At 46.2% G+C, this 18,795-nt stretch overlaps 2 protein-coding genes across 7 annotated transcripts in view; one reads left to right on the forward strand and one right to left on the reverse strand.

Moving 5' to 3' along the window:
- The window catches only part of HDLBP (high density lipoprotein binding protein), a 69,065-nt gene extending 64,304 nt beyond the window's left edge, over window positions 1–4,761 (reverse strand). The window contains exon 1 of one of the 4 annotated variants that reach the window (XM_072797036.1): window positions 4,549–4,761. In XM_072797036.1, the coding sequence (XP_072653137.1) occupies window positions 4,549–4,586 (38 nt within the window). In that variant the 5' untranslated portion in view covers window positions 4,587–4,761. Of the gene's footprint in view, window positions 1–755; window positions 911–3,853; window positions 3,932–4,548 lie in introns of those variants that run through there. The other 3 variants (XM_072797037.1, XM_072797041.1, XM_072797040.1) reach the window with 3 other exon arrangements.
- The window catches only part of SEPTIN2 (septin 2), a 35,003-nt gene continuing 19,680 nt past the window's right edge, over window positions 3,473–18,795 (forward strand). Inside the window, exons 1-3 of one of the 3 annotated variants that reach the window (XM_072797053.1) lie at window positions 3,473–3,575; window positions 12,086–12,115; window positions 13,497–13,617. In XM_072797053.1, the coding sequence (XP_072653154.1) occupies window positions 12,107–12,115; window positions 13,497–13,617 (130 nt within the window). In that variant the 5' untranslated portion in view covers window positions 3,473–3,575; window positions 12,086–12,106. Of the gene's footprint in view, window positions 3,576–4,372; window positions 4,590–4,860; window positions 4,964–12,085; window positions 12,116–13,496; window positions 13,618–18,795 lie in introns of those variants that run through there. The other 2 variants (XM_072797052.1, XM_072797051.1) reach the window with 2 other exon arrangements.

Genomic DNA, 18,795 nt, shown 5'->3' on the forward strand with positions numbered 1-18,795 from the left:
CATTCATACTGATTGCTCAATGGCCCCTGCTAACTAAACACTGGCTCCCGCCTCTCATTATTACTCTGGGTGAGGCCTGCAGTCCCTGGGGTGGGGCCTCGGGGCACAGCTCAGCCTCTGGGAAGACCCTCCCCGCCCCCATGACAAAGCCTGGGATGGAATGGGCAGGGGCTGTGAAGGCTGCATTAATACTGGCTTTATTAACACTATAGCAAGTCTGCTATAGTCCAAGGAATAGGACTTCCAGCATAAAAATACTATAAAACACAACAAAACAATGTAAAAATCAGTAAATCCCTCATGATTCTTCCTCAGGAAGTATCTCTAAAATTGTTTTATCCAAGGTTTTCCTTGGATGTATTAGTCCTTGGCATAAATAAGAAAGAATAAGATCATGTTGTTGGCATTGCTTCACCACTTGCTGCACGTAATTCCATTTAAAATGCATCATGGCCGTCTATGGTTCACTTGCAATTTTACCTCATTTATTAACAGTGCGTGGTGAATCAAATAAACATAAGTTAGTAACTTCTCTACAGAGGTCATATGCTTCTTGTGTGTGTGATTTTACAAACACTGTTGAAAAAAATAACCTCTCCTCACTAGAACCAGTAGCTCTTACAGGAAGGGTTCCTAGAAATACAATTATATGATTAGACGGGGTGTAGGGATAGTCACTGCAGAGGCATAATTACCCTCCCAATGAGCTCAACTACTTACACCCCGCAACATCTGACTGTACGTGTCCCCCTCACCTTTGGTAACTAAAATAGTCGTGTTAGTTTCTTCCAGTTTGTAGGGGAAACAGGATTTCAATGTCAATTCTCTGATCATCAGCAAAACTGAAATCTTGCTTTGCTTCTTGGCCATTCGAATTTCTTGACCACGAAGACTGACCTGTTCATCTCTTTTTTACTAGGGTGTTTCAGCACATGTGTAGGACAAAAACAAAATCGACAGCTGGGCTACACAGGACTAGCAAAGAATAAAAGAATCACAAATTTAAGTGAAATTCATGTTGCAAGCTAAAAATAACACACCCAGTGGGCACTCAGAAAAGTGAGGAGAAAATACTATTAAAAAGGACGTTTTGTTTTGTTTTGTCCCTTTCACAGGCCGGGTCAAAGGCTGTGTTTTTTGCCGCTGGAAAGGGAAACAGAATCTTTGGACTGGGGACACTCATTACAGTGCAGGGTGAGATATCATTCTGGAGAAAGAGGAGGAAGTCCGTCCATGGTAACTGCTAAGATTATAGTCTTCTCCTTCACTTAGCCCGCTGGACAAAGGCAAGAGGCAGGAAGATATTTTTGTGCAGAAACTCAAGAGACAGGAAGACGGTGACAGGGTGTCTTAGGAAATGGCCCAAGCAGGTATCTCTGCAGTGAACACCACAGCTGACAAGTCCCAACTACTGACATTTGAACAGATGGGAAAATATCACCAGATAGTACAGAAAAGCCCTGAAACGAAAGCCAAAAATCCCAAACAAACATAAAGTAGCCTGAAGCAAACTGTGACTTCAAAGAAAGAAAACCCCCCAAACTTAGGAACGTCCTCAGAGATAAGGGGAGGTACAACAACAAGCTACGAACCAAAACCAAACCAGGATGTGAGAAGGCTGGAACAGAGGGGGCAGGAGGACAGTCTCAGGGACATGCATGGAGCACAGCTCAACAATACGGCCCACATAAAGTTGAGAACGCCTTCCAGAAAGTGGACAACCCAAGCAAAATCAGTGTCCATCCAGAAGGCCCAACAGTTGAATTCCACAAAAAGAAGGTGAATGGGAAGAGATCAAAGCAATAAATTAAAAATGTCTAGTGTTGAAGAACGGGACTTTCCACGTAAGAGGGGCCTAAAAAGTAGGCAGGACACTACATGGAAACAGACTCCGAGGGACATCACTGCGCTGCGTGTTGTGCATTTCAGGGAGGAAAATCCTTTAAGCTTCAGAACAGAAATATCCACGTATAGAGGCCGAAAAATCAAAATGTCAGAAGCCTTCAACAATAACCCTCAAGACAGAAGTCAGAGCAAAATGGTGTCTCTCACCCAGACACACGGGGAGAAACAAAGCACTTTCGACACGAAACTTTATCTCCCCTTCATCTGCCCCCGGGCAACGCCTTAAGGAAGCGAAGCGTTCCACCACAATGAGGGTAGCCAAGTCCAGAGAAAGGGACACTGGTGTGTCCTGGAAACCAAGGACCCTATGAACCAAGGGGTTGGGGACCTGCAAGAAGAATACAGCAGGTGGGAACCTGGAGGATGTATATCCAAGAAGAGATTAATAAAATACTGAATTTCATCAGACAAAAAAAAGGACTCTGTTTCTTGAAAGCTGATTTAGACAACTGGTCAATTTGGGACCGTAATGATAAATACACAGAAAAAGCAAACAAAAAACAAGACTCACAAGAACACCAGGAGAAACAAAATCTGATGACGTGGAAAAGGTAAAGTAATCGCAGCACACCATCTGCCTAGCTGTGAATGGCCCCATGGAGTCAGAACATGAACACTCAAACCTGGACTAAGCAAGGTAAAGGTGCACGGGCTTCAGGCGGCCGTGTGTGCACGCAGGGAAGGTAAAAGGAAGCTACAGACATCACATTCCTTCTCAGGGTTAAGTGAGGAGACAAGGCGTGCAACAAGAGGAAAGCCATGAACCAGCAGGCGAGCGCATGTGCCGCTCAGAGTTGGAGGCAGAGACCAAAGGAGCCCACCAAGAGGGGGACGTGTCTGCTCTGCAGGAGAATTGACAGGACTGGGGAAGGCAATTCAGGGTCTCCTTGAAAGCCTTCCTACATTTAGTATTCCTTTAAAAAACTACTTGAAGATACAACCTTGATTTGAAATAAAATTAGGTCTTAATTTTAAAATCCACATGAATGCCAATAAAATGTATTAAGGAAGAGCACACATGGTCAATGTACTGTTATGAAATTAATTGCAGCCATCAAGATGACACGTCTGGAACAACACGCCTGGCTCGTCTCTAGCAGTACTTAAGGAACATTAGCATGCCTGGTCAAACAGCCCACTAGGGATTGTCACTTGTAAAATGTCTGATTTTAGAAACACACACACACACACAAAAAGAACTTAGGCACAAAATAACTCGTGTACTCAATTTCTAAAAGGTCATAGAGATGAAGACCGTTTGATTTTCTTGGTCTTCAAATGTCGAACCTTGTGGTGCTTTTATAACTAAAAGGAAAAGGCACTGTGACACGCTGATGCTCTCTGGGTTTCCACTTGGTCAAAAGCTTTTCAATATGCGAGGAGCTGGACCTCTTGCCAGCAGCTTGGCAACTCAACTCAGTTGTGCGCTGTTTCTTCCAGGAGCTTAGTTATTTCTTCCTAATGAGAAAGGGCAAAGCTTCCTCTGAGCGCGGGCCCTGGGGGGGGGGGAGGTGGGGGGTGGATGTAGGCTCAATGGACCGCACCCAACAGAAGCACCCTTCGGGACTCCGAGGAGTGTGTTCTCTGCTCACACCACCCTGGCAAATGCGCAAGTTTTGTTTGGGAAGCATGAGTGCAGAACCTATGGCATCGAGTCGCGAGTCACGCGGGTAAGTCACCCAGGGGGACGCTGCAATCCCGGGAGAGCCTGCCCTAACCGGGCCGTCCTGGAGGACAGAGAGGGCGCGAAGGCCTGCAGGACGGGAGCGGCGGGACAGTCAGGGCCGGGCCAGCCGCTCGACCTCCCGCCCGTCGCGTCCCCTTGGCAGAAGCTCGTCTTCCCGATCACAACCCCCCGTTCTGGGGAGACTCCTCCTCCGAATCCAGTCCGAGAACCGAGAACCACGCCGGGTGGAACCGCAGCGCCGCCTCCTTCCTATCTCCGTACCTGGGGCCGTGTGTGCGCTGCTGCCCTCAAAACACTGCAGCCCGCGCATCCCCGCGGGCGAATCCCCCGTGCCAGGCCACGAGCTGCTTCGGGAAGAGAAAAACCAGCGCGCGTCCTCTGCCCTCTGCGCCCCGGGGCCGAGCGCGGCCGCAGGCTTCCCCGCCAGGTCGGGGCGGCCGGGGTCGCGGGGCTCGGGGTCCAGCGGGGGCCAAGGACGCGGGCGCACAAGGGCGAGGGGCCGCGCTCCCGGCCACGACCTGCGGGTGCGAGCGCGCCGAGGTCCCGGGGCGGGGAAGGGGCGCCCGGGCGGCGCACCCCGGGCCCGCCCCGCCCCAGGCCGGAGCCCGAGTCCCCGGGGACGGCCGCCGCGCTCTCCGGTTCGCGCACAGGCCCCGGCCCACGTGACCCGCGGCGGCCAATGGGGCCGAAGCCCCCGCACCAGCGAGACGCGGGCGGCCCGGGGCTAGAGCGGCCCGCCCGGCCGCCCGCCGCAGCCCCCGGCCCCGCTCCGGCGCTGCCCGCTCGGCGCTGCCGCCATCTTCCCGGAGGAGAGCGCGGAGGCGGAGGCGGAGGCTCCCGGCCGCGGCCGCGCCGCACCCCGGCCGCCCGTCTTCCCCTCGGCGGCCCCCCGGCTCGCGCTAAGCAAACGCCCTCCCTCCCACGCCGCGCACCCGCGAGGCAAGGACCCGCGCTACCTGTTCCGCTCTGGTCGGCGCCAGGAAGCCGAGCTCATAAGGTGGGCGCCGTGGCGGAGCAGGGACGAGCCGCCATCTTGGTAAAGGAGAAGAGGCTCCGCTTGACCTCCCCCCGCCCCCAGCCTCTATATGGCCAACCGCCGTGGGAGGGGCGCGGCGCCTGCGCAGAGGCGGCCAGCGCGGACGGGCCTGCGCTCTCGGACGCGGCGGGCGGGGGCGGGGGCGGGGAGGAGGCCGGGTCGCGCCGGGGCAGGGAGCGCGGGCGAGGGGGCGGGCCGACGTGGTGACGCCACGCGCGCGGGGCGGGGCGGGCCGACGTGATGACGCCACGCGCGCGGGGCGGGGTGGGCGGCGGGCTCTGGGCGGTCCGCGGCGCGGTCGGTGGGCGCCTGCTTCTCCGCTCGTCTGGTCGGCGGTGAGTGGCTCGCCGGGGCCCCGCCGTCGCGGGGTGGGGGGGTGCGGGCTGTAGGCGGGCGCGGCGGAGGCCGGCGGGCGGAGGGCGGCAGGCGGAGGGCGGCGGGCGGAGGGGGCGCGGGCGGCGGCCCGCTGGGTGTGGGGGAGGGGCGCAGGCCCGGGCTCTCCTCTGCCCCCGGGTCCGTGCTCCGCCCCGGGGCCCCTCCTCCGCCTCGGGGGCTCTCCTGCGCCTCGGGGTCCCTCCTCCGCCCCGGGGGTCCCTGGTCCGCCCGGGATCCTGGTTCGCTGCAGGCCCCTCCTCCGCCCCGGAGGTCCCTGGTCCGCCCGGGATCCTGGTTCGCTGCAGGCCCCTCCTCCGCCCCGGAGGTCTCTCCTCCGTCCGGGGTCCTCGTCCTCCCGCTGGCCCCTCCTCCGCCCCGGGGGTCCTCCTCCGCCCCGGGGGTCCTCCTCCGCCCCGGGGGCCCTCCTCCACCCCGGGGGCCCCTCCTCCCCGGGATCCTGGTCCGTCCCTGCCCCTGCCCCTCCCCCTCCTCCGCCCCGGGGTCCTCGTCGCTCGCGGCGGGACGTGGCCGGAAGAACCCGGCGCGGCAGGCCTGGGCGGCGGGGGAGGGGAACCGGGCGGGGCCTGCGGGGTCCGGCGAGTGCTCCGGCGCGGGGTCTCGTCCCGGTTGCGGCCTCGCCCCGCGCGCCCCGCCCCGCGCTGCTCTGGGGCTGGGGTCCGGCCCTGCCCTGGGCGCACCGGGCACGTGCCCCGCGCCGGGACGAGCTGCTCCGACGCGGCCGTGCGGGGTCCCCGGGAGGTGCGGGTGCGGCCCGGGCGGGCCGTGTGTGTCCGCTCCCCGCAGGCCGCCTGTCGCTCCCGGGGCCCGGCTCGGCCCGGACGCTGGCCGGGAGCACTCGGCCGCCCAGGGGATCCTCATGCTTTTCCCCTTTTGCATCCTGACCTGCCCCCTGGCACAGCAGCCCGGGTGACGACCGGGGCTGCCGGGTCAGGTCAGATGTGCACGGACTGCTTTGGAGCTGGCAGGGCGACCCAGGGAAGCGGGGGGCGCGGCTGCCCTCGTCCTCGCTCATGAGTGCGCTTCAGGCTCCTTTCTAGACCGACTCCGAAGGCGTAAGCTAAGAGAAGGGCGCACCAGAACCTGCTGCAGCATTGGGCCGAAGGCCTTTTACCTTCTGTGTTTACACCACGTCGTGCTGGTGGTCACACGTGTCGGTGTCTGTGACGCGCTGCCCCGGTAGCCGCTGAGCTCACGCTGTGTAGGAGTCGTGCCTCCCTCAGATCCAGAGAATCTGAAGGTCGAGTGTCTCAAGAGCTTTGGATTAGGGATAACGGACTCTCGGGGTCCTCTTCAGCGTCGCTGTGTGGGTTGGGGCCGTGTGTGTAAATGCAGGAATAACACGACCGTGATGGGTAGTTAGGGCAATCCGCTGGTAGAAATACCACTAGCGAAATACATTTACACGTATTGCCAAGAATCTAGTTTTATCCATCTGTTTTTCATCTTTTGTTTTGGAAAAGTTGCCTTGTTCTGTGTGAATTGGGATGGGAGTGTTGCCCTGTGGAAGAAGGAAGCCATGCTCAGGAAAAGACAGACGTCTAAATTGCCAGCGTCTAGAATGAGCACAACCTGAAATGAAAGAATGAAGTTTTTGTTTGACCACATTGAGTGTGGGGGATCCAAATGGTCTGCAGTCATGGTGTAAATCACAGAGCTTGGCATCCCGTGTTGCAGGCTTTCTTAGTGAAAACCAGGTGCTTCAAAAGTTCCGTGGTTTGGTCCTCTTTCAGCTTCATTTTACATTAATTAGCTAGTAGCTTATGTTGTTAGAAAGTCATAGTGGATCCAAATTATATTTCAGGAAAAAACCTGAATGTGAAAGAAATAGGATATGGCAAGAAAAGCTTGCTAAATTAAAATAATTCATAGCCTGTTCCAGTAATGGTATTCTCCATTTTCCCCTACGTGTGTATCCAGTAGGTCTTCCTGCTTTCCTTTCAGCGGGAAACTGATAGGGAGCAGTGAAAGTTCCCTTTCTCTCCTGAAAAACAACCCAGTCCTGCTGAACAGGATGAGGTGAACACAGGTGGGCTCCAGGTATAGCGTTCTCAGGGTGCTCAAAAGAAGTTGATCAGAACCTAGGCAGAGGCCCAGGGTTCAGTGAGGAGAAGCAAGTCTGGAATTCAGGAGAGACCTCCAAGTTAGTCCTGAGTCCTCTTGGGTTTGTTTGAAATAAGATAGTGTGATAGCTTGTAAGGCAAGTGCCCACTCTTTTTCATTCGTTCGTTCATTCATTCATTCATTTATTTATTCATTCCCACTCTTTTTCTATCCTTAGGCATTTATTCTTCACGTAAACTTGAAGGTCACTTTATCCAGTCCTTTTAGAAAAAACTCGTATTAGGATTCCACCTGGGGTTGGACCACATTATATACTTATTTGGGAGAAATAAAAATGATTTGGTTCAACCAGGCTCTGCTTTCTTCTGAAATTGTTCTTACGTGTTTGGTTGTTTTTTGTTTTAATTCTGTTGTAGAACGCATTTTATCCTTATTTCTGTTCCTTTATATTACTAGTACAGAAGGGAATTATTTTGCATCTGGCTTTTATCCAGCCATCTTACTAAACTACCTTATTCTAGAATTTTTAAAAAGATTTATTTATTTATTTATTTGAGTGGGGGTGGGGAGGGGCAGAGAGAGAGAATCTTGAGCAGACTCCCCACTGAGCACAGAGCCAGACTTGGGGCTCATTCCTAGGACCCCAAGATCCATGACCTGAGCCAAAATCAAGAATTGGATATTCAACTGACTTAGCCACCCAGGCACCCCTAGAATTCTTTTTAACTGAACTATTTGTGTTTTCTGTGTATTCAGTCTTATCAATGAATTTCAATAGTGAGGTTGCAGTATGAAGATCTTGTTTGGTTCTTTATTCAAATGAACAACCCAAAAAATGAGACCATCCAAGAATAAGTGTTTTTTGTTTGTTTTTTTTTTTTAGAGATTTTATTTATTTGAGACAGGGCATGAATGTGGCACATAAGCAGGGAACAGCAGAGGAAGAGGGAGAAGCAGGGGCTCCATCCCAGGACCCTGGGATCATGACCTGTGTTGAAGCCAGACACTTAACCCGCTGAGCCGCCCAGGCGCCCCCAGAATAAGTGTTTTAAAATAATTACAGGGATCCCTGGGTGGCGCAGCGGTTTAGCGCCTGCCTTTGGCCCAGGGCGCGATCCTGAAGACCTGGGATCGAATCCCACGTCAGGCTCCCGGTGCGTGGAGCCTGCTTCTCCCTCTGCCTATGTCTCTGCCTCTCTCTCTCTCTGTGTGACTATCATAAATAAATAAAATAAATAAATAAATAAAAAACTTAAAAAAAAAATAAAATAATTACAGTGGTAATGGACATACATGCCTAATTAATGATTAGAATTTAAATAAATTTAGTATTCCATTGTTGAGAAAATAACATTTGTCATTGGTGTTCGGTGTCCATTTGATTTAAGCAGTTTCCTTAGTGTTTTCATTAGAGGTGGTTGCTAAATTTTATCATAGGTTCTTCAGCATCAATTCGTATAGGATTATCTCTTTTAATTTTTTTGTAATGGCTTCATATAGGTGGATGGATGCTTTTAGTATATTTATGGAACCTAATAGCTGAAAATATTTCATTGAGAATGTTTGCATTTATATTCATGAGTGAGATTTGACATAGCGCTACCTAACCAGCTTTCTTAGGTTTCTGTCTGGGTTTGTTGTTAAAGTTGTAGTGTCCTCATAGAATTGGTTTAAGTGTTATTCGTTCTGGGTTGGATGGAACACAGCTCTAATTCCGTCCGGTCTTGGTCCCGTCTTCATTGGTAGATTTTATTCAGCTGTTCGGTAGTATTTGTTCTGGTCAATGTTTTCAGTTCTTGTTCCATTTTGGTAATTTACAGTGTCTGGGAAATCATCCATTTCTTCCAGATTTTCAAATCTCTGGCCATCTTGATATGTGGAGTCTCCTGAGTCTGTGATTATACCTTCTTTTCTATAGTTGCTTTTTTTTTTTTCCCTTAGTGGGATTTGTGAGGAATTTATTTCAGAGAAGTAGTTTTTAAATCCATTTATCCTTCTATTGAGTTAACTTTGTCAATTTGAGAACCAAATTTCTTTATTTTCAGTATTCTTTAATGAAAATAATTAAAACTCAAATTCTTATCAGTCTATGAAGCTTTTACTGTGTTCCATCACTTTCTAGATAGCTTGTGGGTTTTGCTTTTGTTGTTACTCTCATTGCTCCAAGGGATATCCAAGAGTGTTCCAAATAATTGGGAGTTGTATTTTTTTTTCTCCTAGTTTTAACAGATCACAAGTTGAAAACATCAATTGTAAAAATATATTTTAAGATTCACTTAAAGTTTTTATAGTAATTACATGATTTTTTTTCTTTAACTGCTTCTCTTTATGCTATTAACTCAAGATTCTCTGTGTCTGTAGATTCTAATTTATTGGTTGTATTACTCAATCCTCTGCTTGCTCATATTCTGTTTACTGAATTTGTAATTCTGAGGGATGCTAGTAAAGTCTTATACTTGTATTTTTATCAAGTTCACCTGGCATTTTTTCTAGTCTTTGCTTTATGTTATTTATCTGCTGTAATGATTTGTATGTGCAAATTTGGGAATGTTGTATCTTCCCTATAAATCGTTCTTTTTATCAGGATCACATTTTTACCTTAAATCTCACCTGGGCTGATGTTATTTTCCGTCCTACTTTCTTTGTGTTTGGCCAGCCTGGTGTCTTTTAGGCTGTCCCTTTGTTTTCAAAACTTTTGTTACTTTGTTTTAAGTATATCCTTGCACTTAATGATTGATTTTATTATTTTTTCTCTTGTTTCCATGATTTTGCTGAGTTCATCAAGTTGCTATTCTGTATCTTTCTCTTAATTTGGAAGTTCCGCTGTCCTTTTTTTTTTTTTTAATGGTTACCTTTTCTTTTATAGTCACACTGAATCTCTATTTAAAAAAGGTCGTTTGCTCTTCCTTCTGTCAGAACCATCTGTGTTCCATCTGACCCTCACCTCACCCTTTGGAGTGTTTTACTTTTGCGCTCTCACTCTTGTCCTCAACTCTTAGGTTTCACAGAGGTAGTTTAATACTGATCCTGTATTATTCATAGAACTTTCCTAGGGTGTCCTTTCTATTCAAGAGACCTTCATTGACTCCAGATAGTCGGGTAATGTGTGGACTCTGTTCTTCTGTTGCTATTCTTTTCCTCCCTCTGTCCGTTCACTTAATGAGAACTCTTATTGTTAACATGGTAGGTGGCCTGGATTGTTCTTCCAAGACTATCTTTTACCCATGATTTCCTTCTCTGTATTACTGCCTGTGCATTAAGATTTTTTGTATTTGGTCTTCCGAGTCACAGTTCGAGTCTTAACTGTGACCATTTGTTCAATTCGAGTTACCAGACTTTAAGTTTGAAAATCATGGTTTTTAGGGTCCAATAAGTCTTATTTCTTTCATTTTATTTTTTTAAATTAAGATTTTATTTATTTGATTTTATTTATTAGAGAGAAAAAGAGCAAGAGCAGGGTGGGGGACAGAGGCAGAGGGCGAAGCAGACTCCTTGCTGAGCAGGGAGTGCAATGCGGGGTCCATCCAGGACCCTGGGATCGTGACCTGAGCAGAAGGAAGATGCTCAACCGTGGAGCCGCCCAGGTGCCCCCAGTTTTGTTTCTTTTAAATAGTGCACTTCCATCTTCTTCTCAGTGATATTGTTTTTTTGCTTCAAATTATGGCCTTCCTCTTCCTGGTGCTTGCCTGTTGAGCTCTTGTTGGAGGCAGGGAGATATAAGAGAGTAAGACTGTCATCTTACTCCTGGAGTACTCACGCTCCAGACCTCTGTTCTCCAGGCTTTTCCAGCATCCTCTGGATTCCTTTCCTTGCCAAAAGGTTCTTCAGAATTCATCTCCTGCCTCTGTTGTTGCCTAACATTCCTTCTTTCCTCTCAGATTGCCTTCATTCCACCACCTGGGCTTGGAGCTTCCCACACCTCCTCAGTTGGTGGCTCTTCCCCGTGGCCCAGCCTTCCAGCATGCTCCATTCTCAGCCCAGGTGGTAGCAGTGAGCAGTTTGCAGATTGCACTGAGTCCTCTGCTCTCTTCTGCCTCCCTTCTCCTGCCAGGTAGATGCCAGTAAGACTTCCAGGGAGCCGCTAGAAGGAGAACCAAGGCTCTCTCTGATGCTTGTTTTTGGTGGAATTCTATAAACCCTACTGCGGTCAGCCTTAGCTAACCATACCGTGCGTGAGGTGCAGGAGCCTCCTGTCTTCAGAGGTGGTTGGGAACATTTCCATTCAGGAGGGGAAGAGAGTATACAGTTCTGAGGAATGTTAAGGTTTGGGGGCTGAGAAGGCAAGAACATGAAACTTCCTAATAGGTTTCTAAGCTCTAAAGGGAATCAAATCTGACTGCATTCATATCTTTTGACTTTGTTACCAAAGGTTAGCCAATAGACTCCATGTTCCCTCCATGTTCCAAGTTTTCTAAAATTCATATTAAAATTCCAAATGTCTCTGAAGCTATTGTCACACTCCTCCAGCACTCCAGGGTGTTCAGGTCCTTTTTCTTTTACTTATAAATGTTGCTCTGTGTGCCCCATTGTCGAAAACCAGTTCTCAGGATCTCAAAGAACCTCCAATAGCACATAGTGCTCTACAAGCACCCTTTCCTCTGGACAGGTTTCAGAGAGAGGAAGGAAATCGAAATTCCAGGGGTCATGAGAATGTCTTTTTCTCCTGTTGTGTCCCTGGTGCTTAGCATATCATCAGTACTAAAGAAAGTTTGCATGTTATTGGAATTTCAGAATGTCTATATATATATATATATATATATATATATCTATATATATCTATATATGTATGTATTTATGGGTGATTGAATTGACCTACTTTTTTAATACCTAATTTAAAATGAGATAATCTCTTCATTTCTGTAATTTGACGCAATTGACAAGGTAAGTGAAACAGAAGCTGTTTATGCTTTATGTGTAAGTCTTTACGTGTCAGTTCATGCTAAATCTAATGTGTGTGCATGCATACATGGATATATGTGTATGTATTTCTTTTTTAACAGATTGAGAAATCTTCACTGAAGATGTCTAAGGTAAGAGATCTCACTTCTCATGCATAAAGAGAAACTGCTTTATGTTTTCAAGCTGCTTATACTCAAGACTTATGTGACTCATTTTTAATACAACTGATATATTTGATTCATTGAGACAGTTCTAATTTGACATTCTAAAAACTTTGAGCTTTCCTTTTTCAGATTTCCAATTTCTTGTTTCTAAATAAATCAGTAACAATCCGTTTAAGCTCCTTTACATCATTCCCAGGAGACCAATCAAGTAATAATTTCAAATTCTAATAATTTATCATCATGAAATCTATAGGGCTCTTATATTTGATAAATTGGCTTATATCAGCTTGCAAATTAGCCCAGAGCCCTGAAAATAAATTACCTCTAAAAGACATGCTGAGAAAAGCAGAACTTGTTTTATGATTGCAAGATTATTACTTTGCTTTTATTTTTGAGTGTTTGGGTGTTATACATAATCATTTATACTAGTTTTAACTTTTATGCAAGTATTAATGTGGAACACTGATGAGCAAAAAAGCAAATATTAATTGTAATTCTATCACTTGGAAATAACCACTAGCAACATTTTGTGAATATTCTTTTTACATCTGTGTATTTGAATATGCATTTCTAAAAGGTAATCCTAAATGAAATATTATTTCTAAATTAATAAATCAGTTGGTGTATCTTTGATTTCCTCACATTTTTAGTGTGCTACTACCTAGATTCTACAGCTTTACTGTACTTGTACTTGCTTTATTGCGTCTCCATCGGTCCTTCCACCTGTTGAGGAATATTGATGCTTCCCTGTACGGTCATCAGCTATGTTCCGTTTCTCATTCCCGTCTACTCTTTGGTCTGAAGCTAGATGTTCACATCCCACCCCTAAGTTGCCTGCTTCACCCTTGGTGGCACTGTCCCATAAAGCTAGAAATAAATAAGAGACATAGCTTATGGCTTGTTCCTGGATATGTTTCACAAATGCATCATATCTGATACCTAGAAGGATTTACTTTTGGAAGCCATTCTGCTAAATTTGTTCAGTGAAACCACTTTCGATTGCGGCATTACTTTGTAAATTTTGACTGATTTTCCTGGAACTCTATAGATAATTTCCGAAGTCGAAATTTGAATTGTACAAAGATGATTTTGTCTTATGTGTTGCTTAATTCCTTAACAAAGATGTAATTTTAGATTAGCACTTAGGCGTGGAATGATACTGAATTAGTTTTTCTTTGAAAAAAAATGTTCTTAAGTGAATACCATTAGTTTTCTGATAGAGATGCCTTTTTGAATAGTGGATATATGTATTTTGCGTGTGTGTGTGTGAGAACTAATGACACCTTTGTCACAGGTTTGATTATATCTTAATAGCAACTAACAGGGTATTTATTTGTTCTTATTTTAGCAACAACCAACTCAGTTTATAAATCCAGAAACTCCTGGCTATGTCGGATTTGCGAATCTTCCCAATCAAGTTCACCGAAAATCAGTGAAAAAAGGTTTTGAGTTCACACTAATGGTGGTCGGTAAGAAATTAACTTACACCTTCAGGCTTATTAAATATGTGCCTATTTCTCCTTCCCAACCTTTAGGGTGTAATAGTATGAAGTCAGTGGGAAAATTCCTTTATTGTCAGATTCAAGTAACTGGGAATTTGGGGGAAAAAAATCTTTAGAAAATTTTGCTGATGAATAAAATCTCATATTTTTGTGGCTTCCTTGTTTGTACGTGTGCAAGATTTCACTCCTTGTGCCAGTGAGCCTCCAAAATGGCCTCACTGATTCTTGCCTCCTGGTATTTGTGATACTTTGTATCCCCTCCTCACTGAGTAGCACTTATACATGTAGTCAGTAGGACACAGCAGAAATGAAGGTGTGTGACTTTGAGACTAGGTCATAAAAGAGATGGTGGCATGCCCCTGTCTTCTCTCAAATCACTATTGGGGATGCCAGCTGCTGGGTTGTGAGGACCCTCCAGCAGCTTTATATAAAAGTTCCACAAGGCAGGGAGCTGAGACCTGCCAGTAGCTGTGTGGAAGCTGTTCTAGACCTTCACTTAACAAAGTTATAAACAAGTCTTGAAGAATCAAGCTGATTGACAAATTACTTTTCAGGGTAAAAGTCATCATTCGTTTATAAAGGTTGTCAAAATCCAGTTTACATGGGATGCCTGGATGGCTCAGTGATTGAGTGTCTGCCTTTGGCTCAGGTCATGATGCTGGCGTTCTGGGATCGAGTCCTGCATTGGGCTCCCAGCAGGAAGCCTGTTTCTCCTTCTGCCTATGTCTCTGCCCCTCTGTGTGTCTCTCTTGAATAAGTAAAAAAAAAAAAATCTTTAAAAAAAAAAAAAGAAAATCTAGTTTACAGTGTAACATTGATACTTGCTAGCATCCAGTAATAAAGTACTGTTTATGCAAAGAAACAAAACAATGTAGCACATAACCAGGAGAGAAATCAGGCAATAGAAATAGGTCCAGAAGTGACAGGTGATAGAATTGGTAAAAGAGAATATTTACTATTTTAATTAAATACACTCTTGGTTCGTAAAGGAGAATAGCAATACAATAAGGAAGTACAAGATAACCAGAAAAGACTTAACAGAAAGAACTAGAGGTTAAAAAAAATAGAAATTACAACAACTGAGATGGAAATTTTTCTGACCTAACAGCAAATTTTGCACTGCAGAAGAGAAAAGTTCAATAGAAAGTATCATAAATAAATAAATAAATAATCCAGATACCAAGTAGAATAAATATGAAGAACACTCCATGGCACACAATAACCAGTTGGTGAAAAGCACTGATAAACAGAAAAGTCTTACAAGTAAGGCTGTGGGTGGTGGGAAACAAGCACATTGCATACAGAGGTTTGAAGGTGAAAAGAACCACCGACTTACCAGGAATCATATAAGCCATGTGAAATGACAGTTCAAAGTACTAAAAGAATAAAACCATCAGCTTAGAATTCTGAATTCATCAAAAATAACCTTGAAAAATGGATACTTAAAAAAATGAAATACAAGCATTTTTAGATAAAAGCCGAGAGAATTTATCACTGTCAGATCTGCACCAGAAGAAAGTTGTGTTTTTTTTTTTTTTTAATTATTTATTCATGAGAGAGAAAGAGGCTCCCCACAGGGAGCCCAGTGGGGGACTGTATCCTGGGACCTCGGAGTCATGACCTGAACCAAAGGCAGGACCTCAACCACTGAGCCCCCCCCCAGGTGCCCCAAAAGAAAGATTATTAAACAAGGTTTCTTAGATTGACAGAAGGGATAGAACCCTGGAAATGGCAAGTGTGTCAGTAAATATAAACACTTTTCTTGGTTTTTCATTTCTTTTAATGATAATTGCCTTTTAAACGAAGCTGACACCATATGATGTTGGAGTACGGTGAGCCAGGATAGCATAGATAGGAAGGTGCGTAGAGGAGCTGCTGTGATGCGTTGACCTGGTGGGATATTCCATAGGGGAGGTTAACATTGCCTGTTTGCACCTCTGGAGCAGACACTAGAAAAGTAAAGCAAGGGTTTGGCTGAAAGCAAGTAGGTTTGATAAACAAGAACACAAAAACCTCTGTTTAATCCAAAAGAAGGCAGAAAGAGAAAGAAGAGATGAGGCAGCACCCTGGCAGAAGGGACACAGCCGTGACCGTGACAGTCAGGCAGGCAGTTGTGAGCCTGGACACCAGGGTGGAAAATCCTCAAGCAAAGCCCCCCATGAGAACCTGAAGTGGTTGTATTCATACCAGATGGAGTGGACTTGTGGTCTACTACCTGGGTACTCCCAAAGTGAAAAAGTATGTATCGGAAAGATGTAGGAATCAGTTCAGGATGACCTCATCGCAGCTGTATGTGCACATACTTAATCACAGAGCTCCACAATGCACAGTGCACAATCAGAAAGGAGAAAGATCAATCTCTAAGAATGGGTTTTTAACATTCTGCATAGTAATTTATGAAACAAAATCAGTAACGTTGCAGAGTGTTAAAGTAACACTATCAACCAGTATGACCTAATTGGCATTGAGAGCACTAGGCTGAGAAACTGCAAGATAACACATTCTTTTCAAGTGCATGTGGAACATTCACCAAAGCTACTCTTCATGGAGAGAGTGTTTTATAGGCCAGCATTATCCTGGACTCAGTAATGAGAAAAATACAGGCTAAATCTTAATGAGCATAGACACAGACATCTCAATAAAATTTTGGCAAGGCCAGCAATATATAAAAATGCTTAATACAGTCAGTTCTGCTATCATACAATGTACATATGTTCCTTAAAAACATTATGCAACAATGCAGTTGAAACCACTGGCTTCTGAAGAAAATGGGGGCACAAGACTCTAAAGCTGCTTCAGTGGCACATTTGGAAGGGAGAGAGGAACGGAATAAAAATGATTCTAACGTGTTAATTGGTTAAAATACCATATACTATGCCAAGTAGAAGCATTGTGGGTTGACTAGTCCCTAAAGTTTGTCAGAGTGGGTGAGTGCAGGAAATGGTGGAAGGAGGGCTGGGTGCAGACGGATGGGAAGCTGTGTCGGGAGAGGTGAGTGGGTGTGGCCCATGGTACCCGATTAACTGAGGTTGCTGGGAGCCAAGGGGTGCACCTACGGGAGTATGCTTCCATGGCTTGGTTCTGCTGGGTCTGGTCTTCGTGTTCACCTGTTTGGTCATGAGCGAGATCACACATAGGGAGATGCAACGTTACTCTTATGTTGAAATTGTTCTCTTAACATATCAGTTGTGTTGGAACAAATTCTCACCTTCGAGGCACATGTTTGGGATAAAGCTGACTATATGTCCTAACAAGTGGGGTTTATCTCAAGAGCGTGTGGTTTAACATTGGAATCTCCAATTTCAGTGGTGCTTTTTTTTTTTTTTTTTTTTTGGAGAGAGAGACAGCATGAGCAGGGGGCAGGGAGAGGAGGGTGAGGGAGAAGCAGACTCCCCACGGAGCAGAGAACCCAATGTGGGATTCGATCCCAGGACCCTGGGACCATGACCTGAGCCAAAGGCAGACGCATAACTAACTGAGCCACTCAGGCACCCCAGTTCCCATGGTTCTAAAGGGGAAATTCATGCGGTCATCTAAAACATACAGTTGTAACAATTCATAACCCATTAAAGATTCTAAAAATTAGTAATCTACAAATAAAAGGAAGTTTTCTCAACTTGATTGAGTATATTCTAAAAACCTATAGTTAATGTTACTCTTTCACATGAAAAAAGAAAGTAGAACATTCTTAATTACAAGTGTAATGACTTGTGTATGTTACTTCTAAGGAATTCCCAAACTACTAGGTCTAATAAAGTGAATTTTATCAAGATTATAGGTTCTGATCAGTACACAAAAATAAGGTTGATTTCTATTTATTACCAACAGGTTATTTTTAAATGACCTTGACAAGACTATCAAAAACAATAGTAATAAAAACACTGTAAAAAACAGTACCATTTATCGTAACATAAGAAGTGTGCACTGCTGAGGGTAAGGTAGCAAAATGTGTGTGTGACCTTCACTGACAGCAGGACAACATGGCTGAGAGAAACAAGGTCATGTAAGCCGTGAGAGCTGCCAGTGTGCCGGGAGTGCCCATGATGGTGTCCTTGTGCCCTGAGAGCGATGGTAGAGTCAACACAATGCCAGCCAACGTCACATGGGTTTTTTTTAATTGATTTGTTTTATTTTTTAATATTTATTTGAGAGAGAGAGCAAGTACAAGCAGGAGGCAGAGGCAGAGCAGGGAGTCTGATGTGGGCTGGATCCCAGGACCCCGAGATCATGACCTGTGCTGAAGGCAGACACTTCAGCAACTGATCCATCCAGACACCCCACACCAGGCTTTTTAAAAATGGAGATGGACAATCTGATTCTGAAGTGTAAGCAGTGAGTGCAGAGGGCCTGGAATAGACAAAACCACGTAGAGGACTGTTGCTGTCTGATTTCAAGACATACCAGCAGGAACCTCGGTGTGGTAAGGGTAGACATCGAAATCCACTGACGAGAACAACAGCCCAAAGTAGACCCACGTGCACACGGTCAGCTGAGTTGGCAGAGGTGCCAAGGTGATGCAGAGGGGGAAAGCTGGGTCGTTTTGCAGCTAGCACTGTAACGGAGATGGTCATGTGGCAGATGGTGACCATGAAGCCCTCCTTCACCCTCTCCACCACAGTTCCCTCTAGGTGGGTTGTTGGCCTAACTAGAGCTGTCCGAATTCTAGGAGGAAGTTTAGTCAGATAGGCAACTCCCCAGTGACAGAAAAGGGCCACAAGGAGATGCTGAGTGGCCAGGACACACACGGCATCCTCAGTCATCAGGGAAAATGTACACTGCCCCACGAGATGCCCTCACACACTCAGAGTCTGGCAGCCCACGTGGTAGCAAGGTTATGGGCAACAACTCTCCTGCTGGTTGGTGAGGATATAAAGTGATGCAGCCACTTTGGAAACCAGTTTGGTGCTTTCTTGTCAATTCCCGTGTAACTTGACAGTTCCCATTCTACGTGGTCACCCAGGAGAAATGATAGCATGTCCAAGAGACTGTTGATGGATGTTCATCGCCACTCTTCCTGCAGTAGCTCCAGTTGGACTTAAAGCAGGTGTCCAGCAGGAGGTGGATCAGCACATTGTGGTGTGTCTGTATCAGGGAAAAGTGCTAGGCATCCAAAGAAACCGGGCTGCTGCTAGGTGCAGCAGCGTG

Source organism: Canis lupus, chromosome 24, assembly GCF_048164855.1.
Source record: "Canis lupus baileyi chromosome 24, mCanLup2.hap1, whole genome shotgun sequence".
NCBI classification, from domain to species: Eukaryota; Metazoa; Chordata; class Mammalia; order Carnivora; family Canidae; genus Canis; species Canis lupus.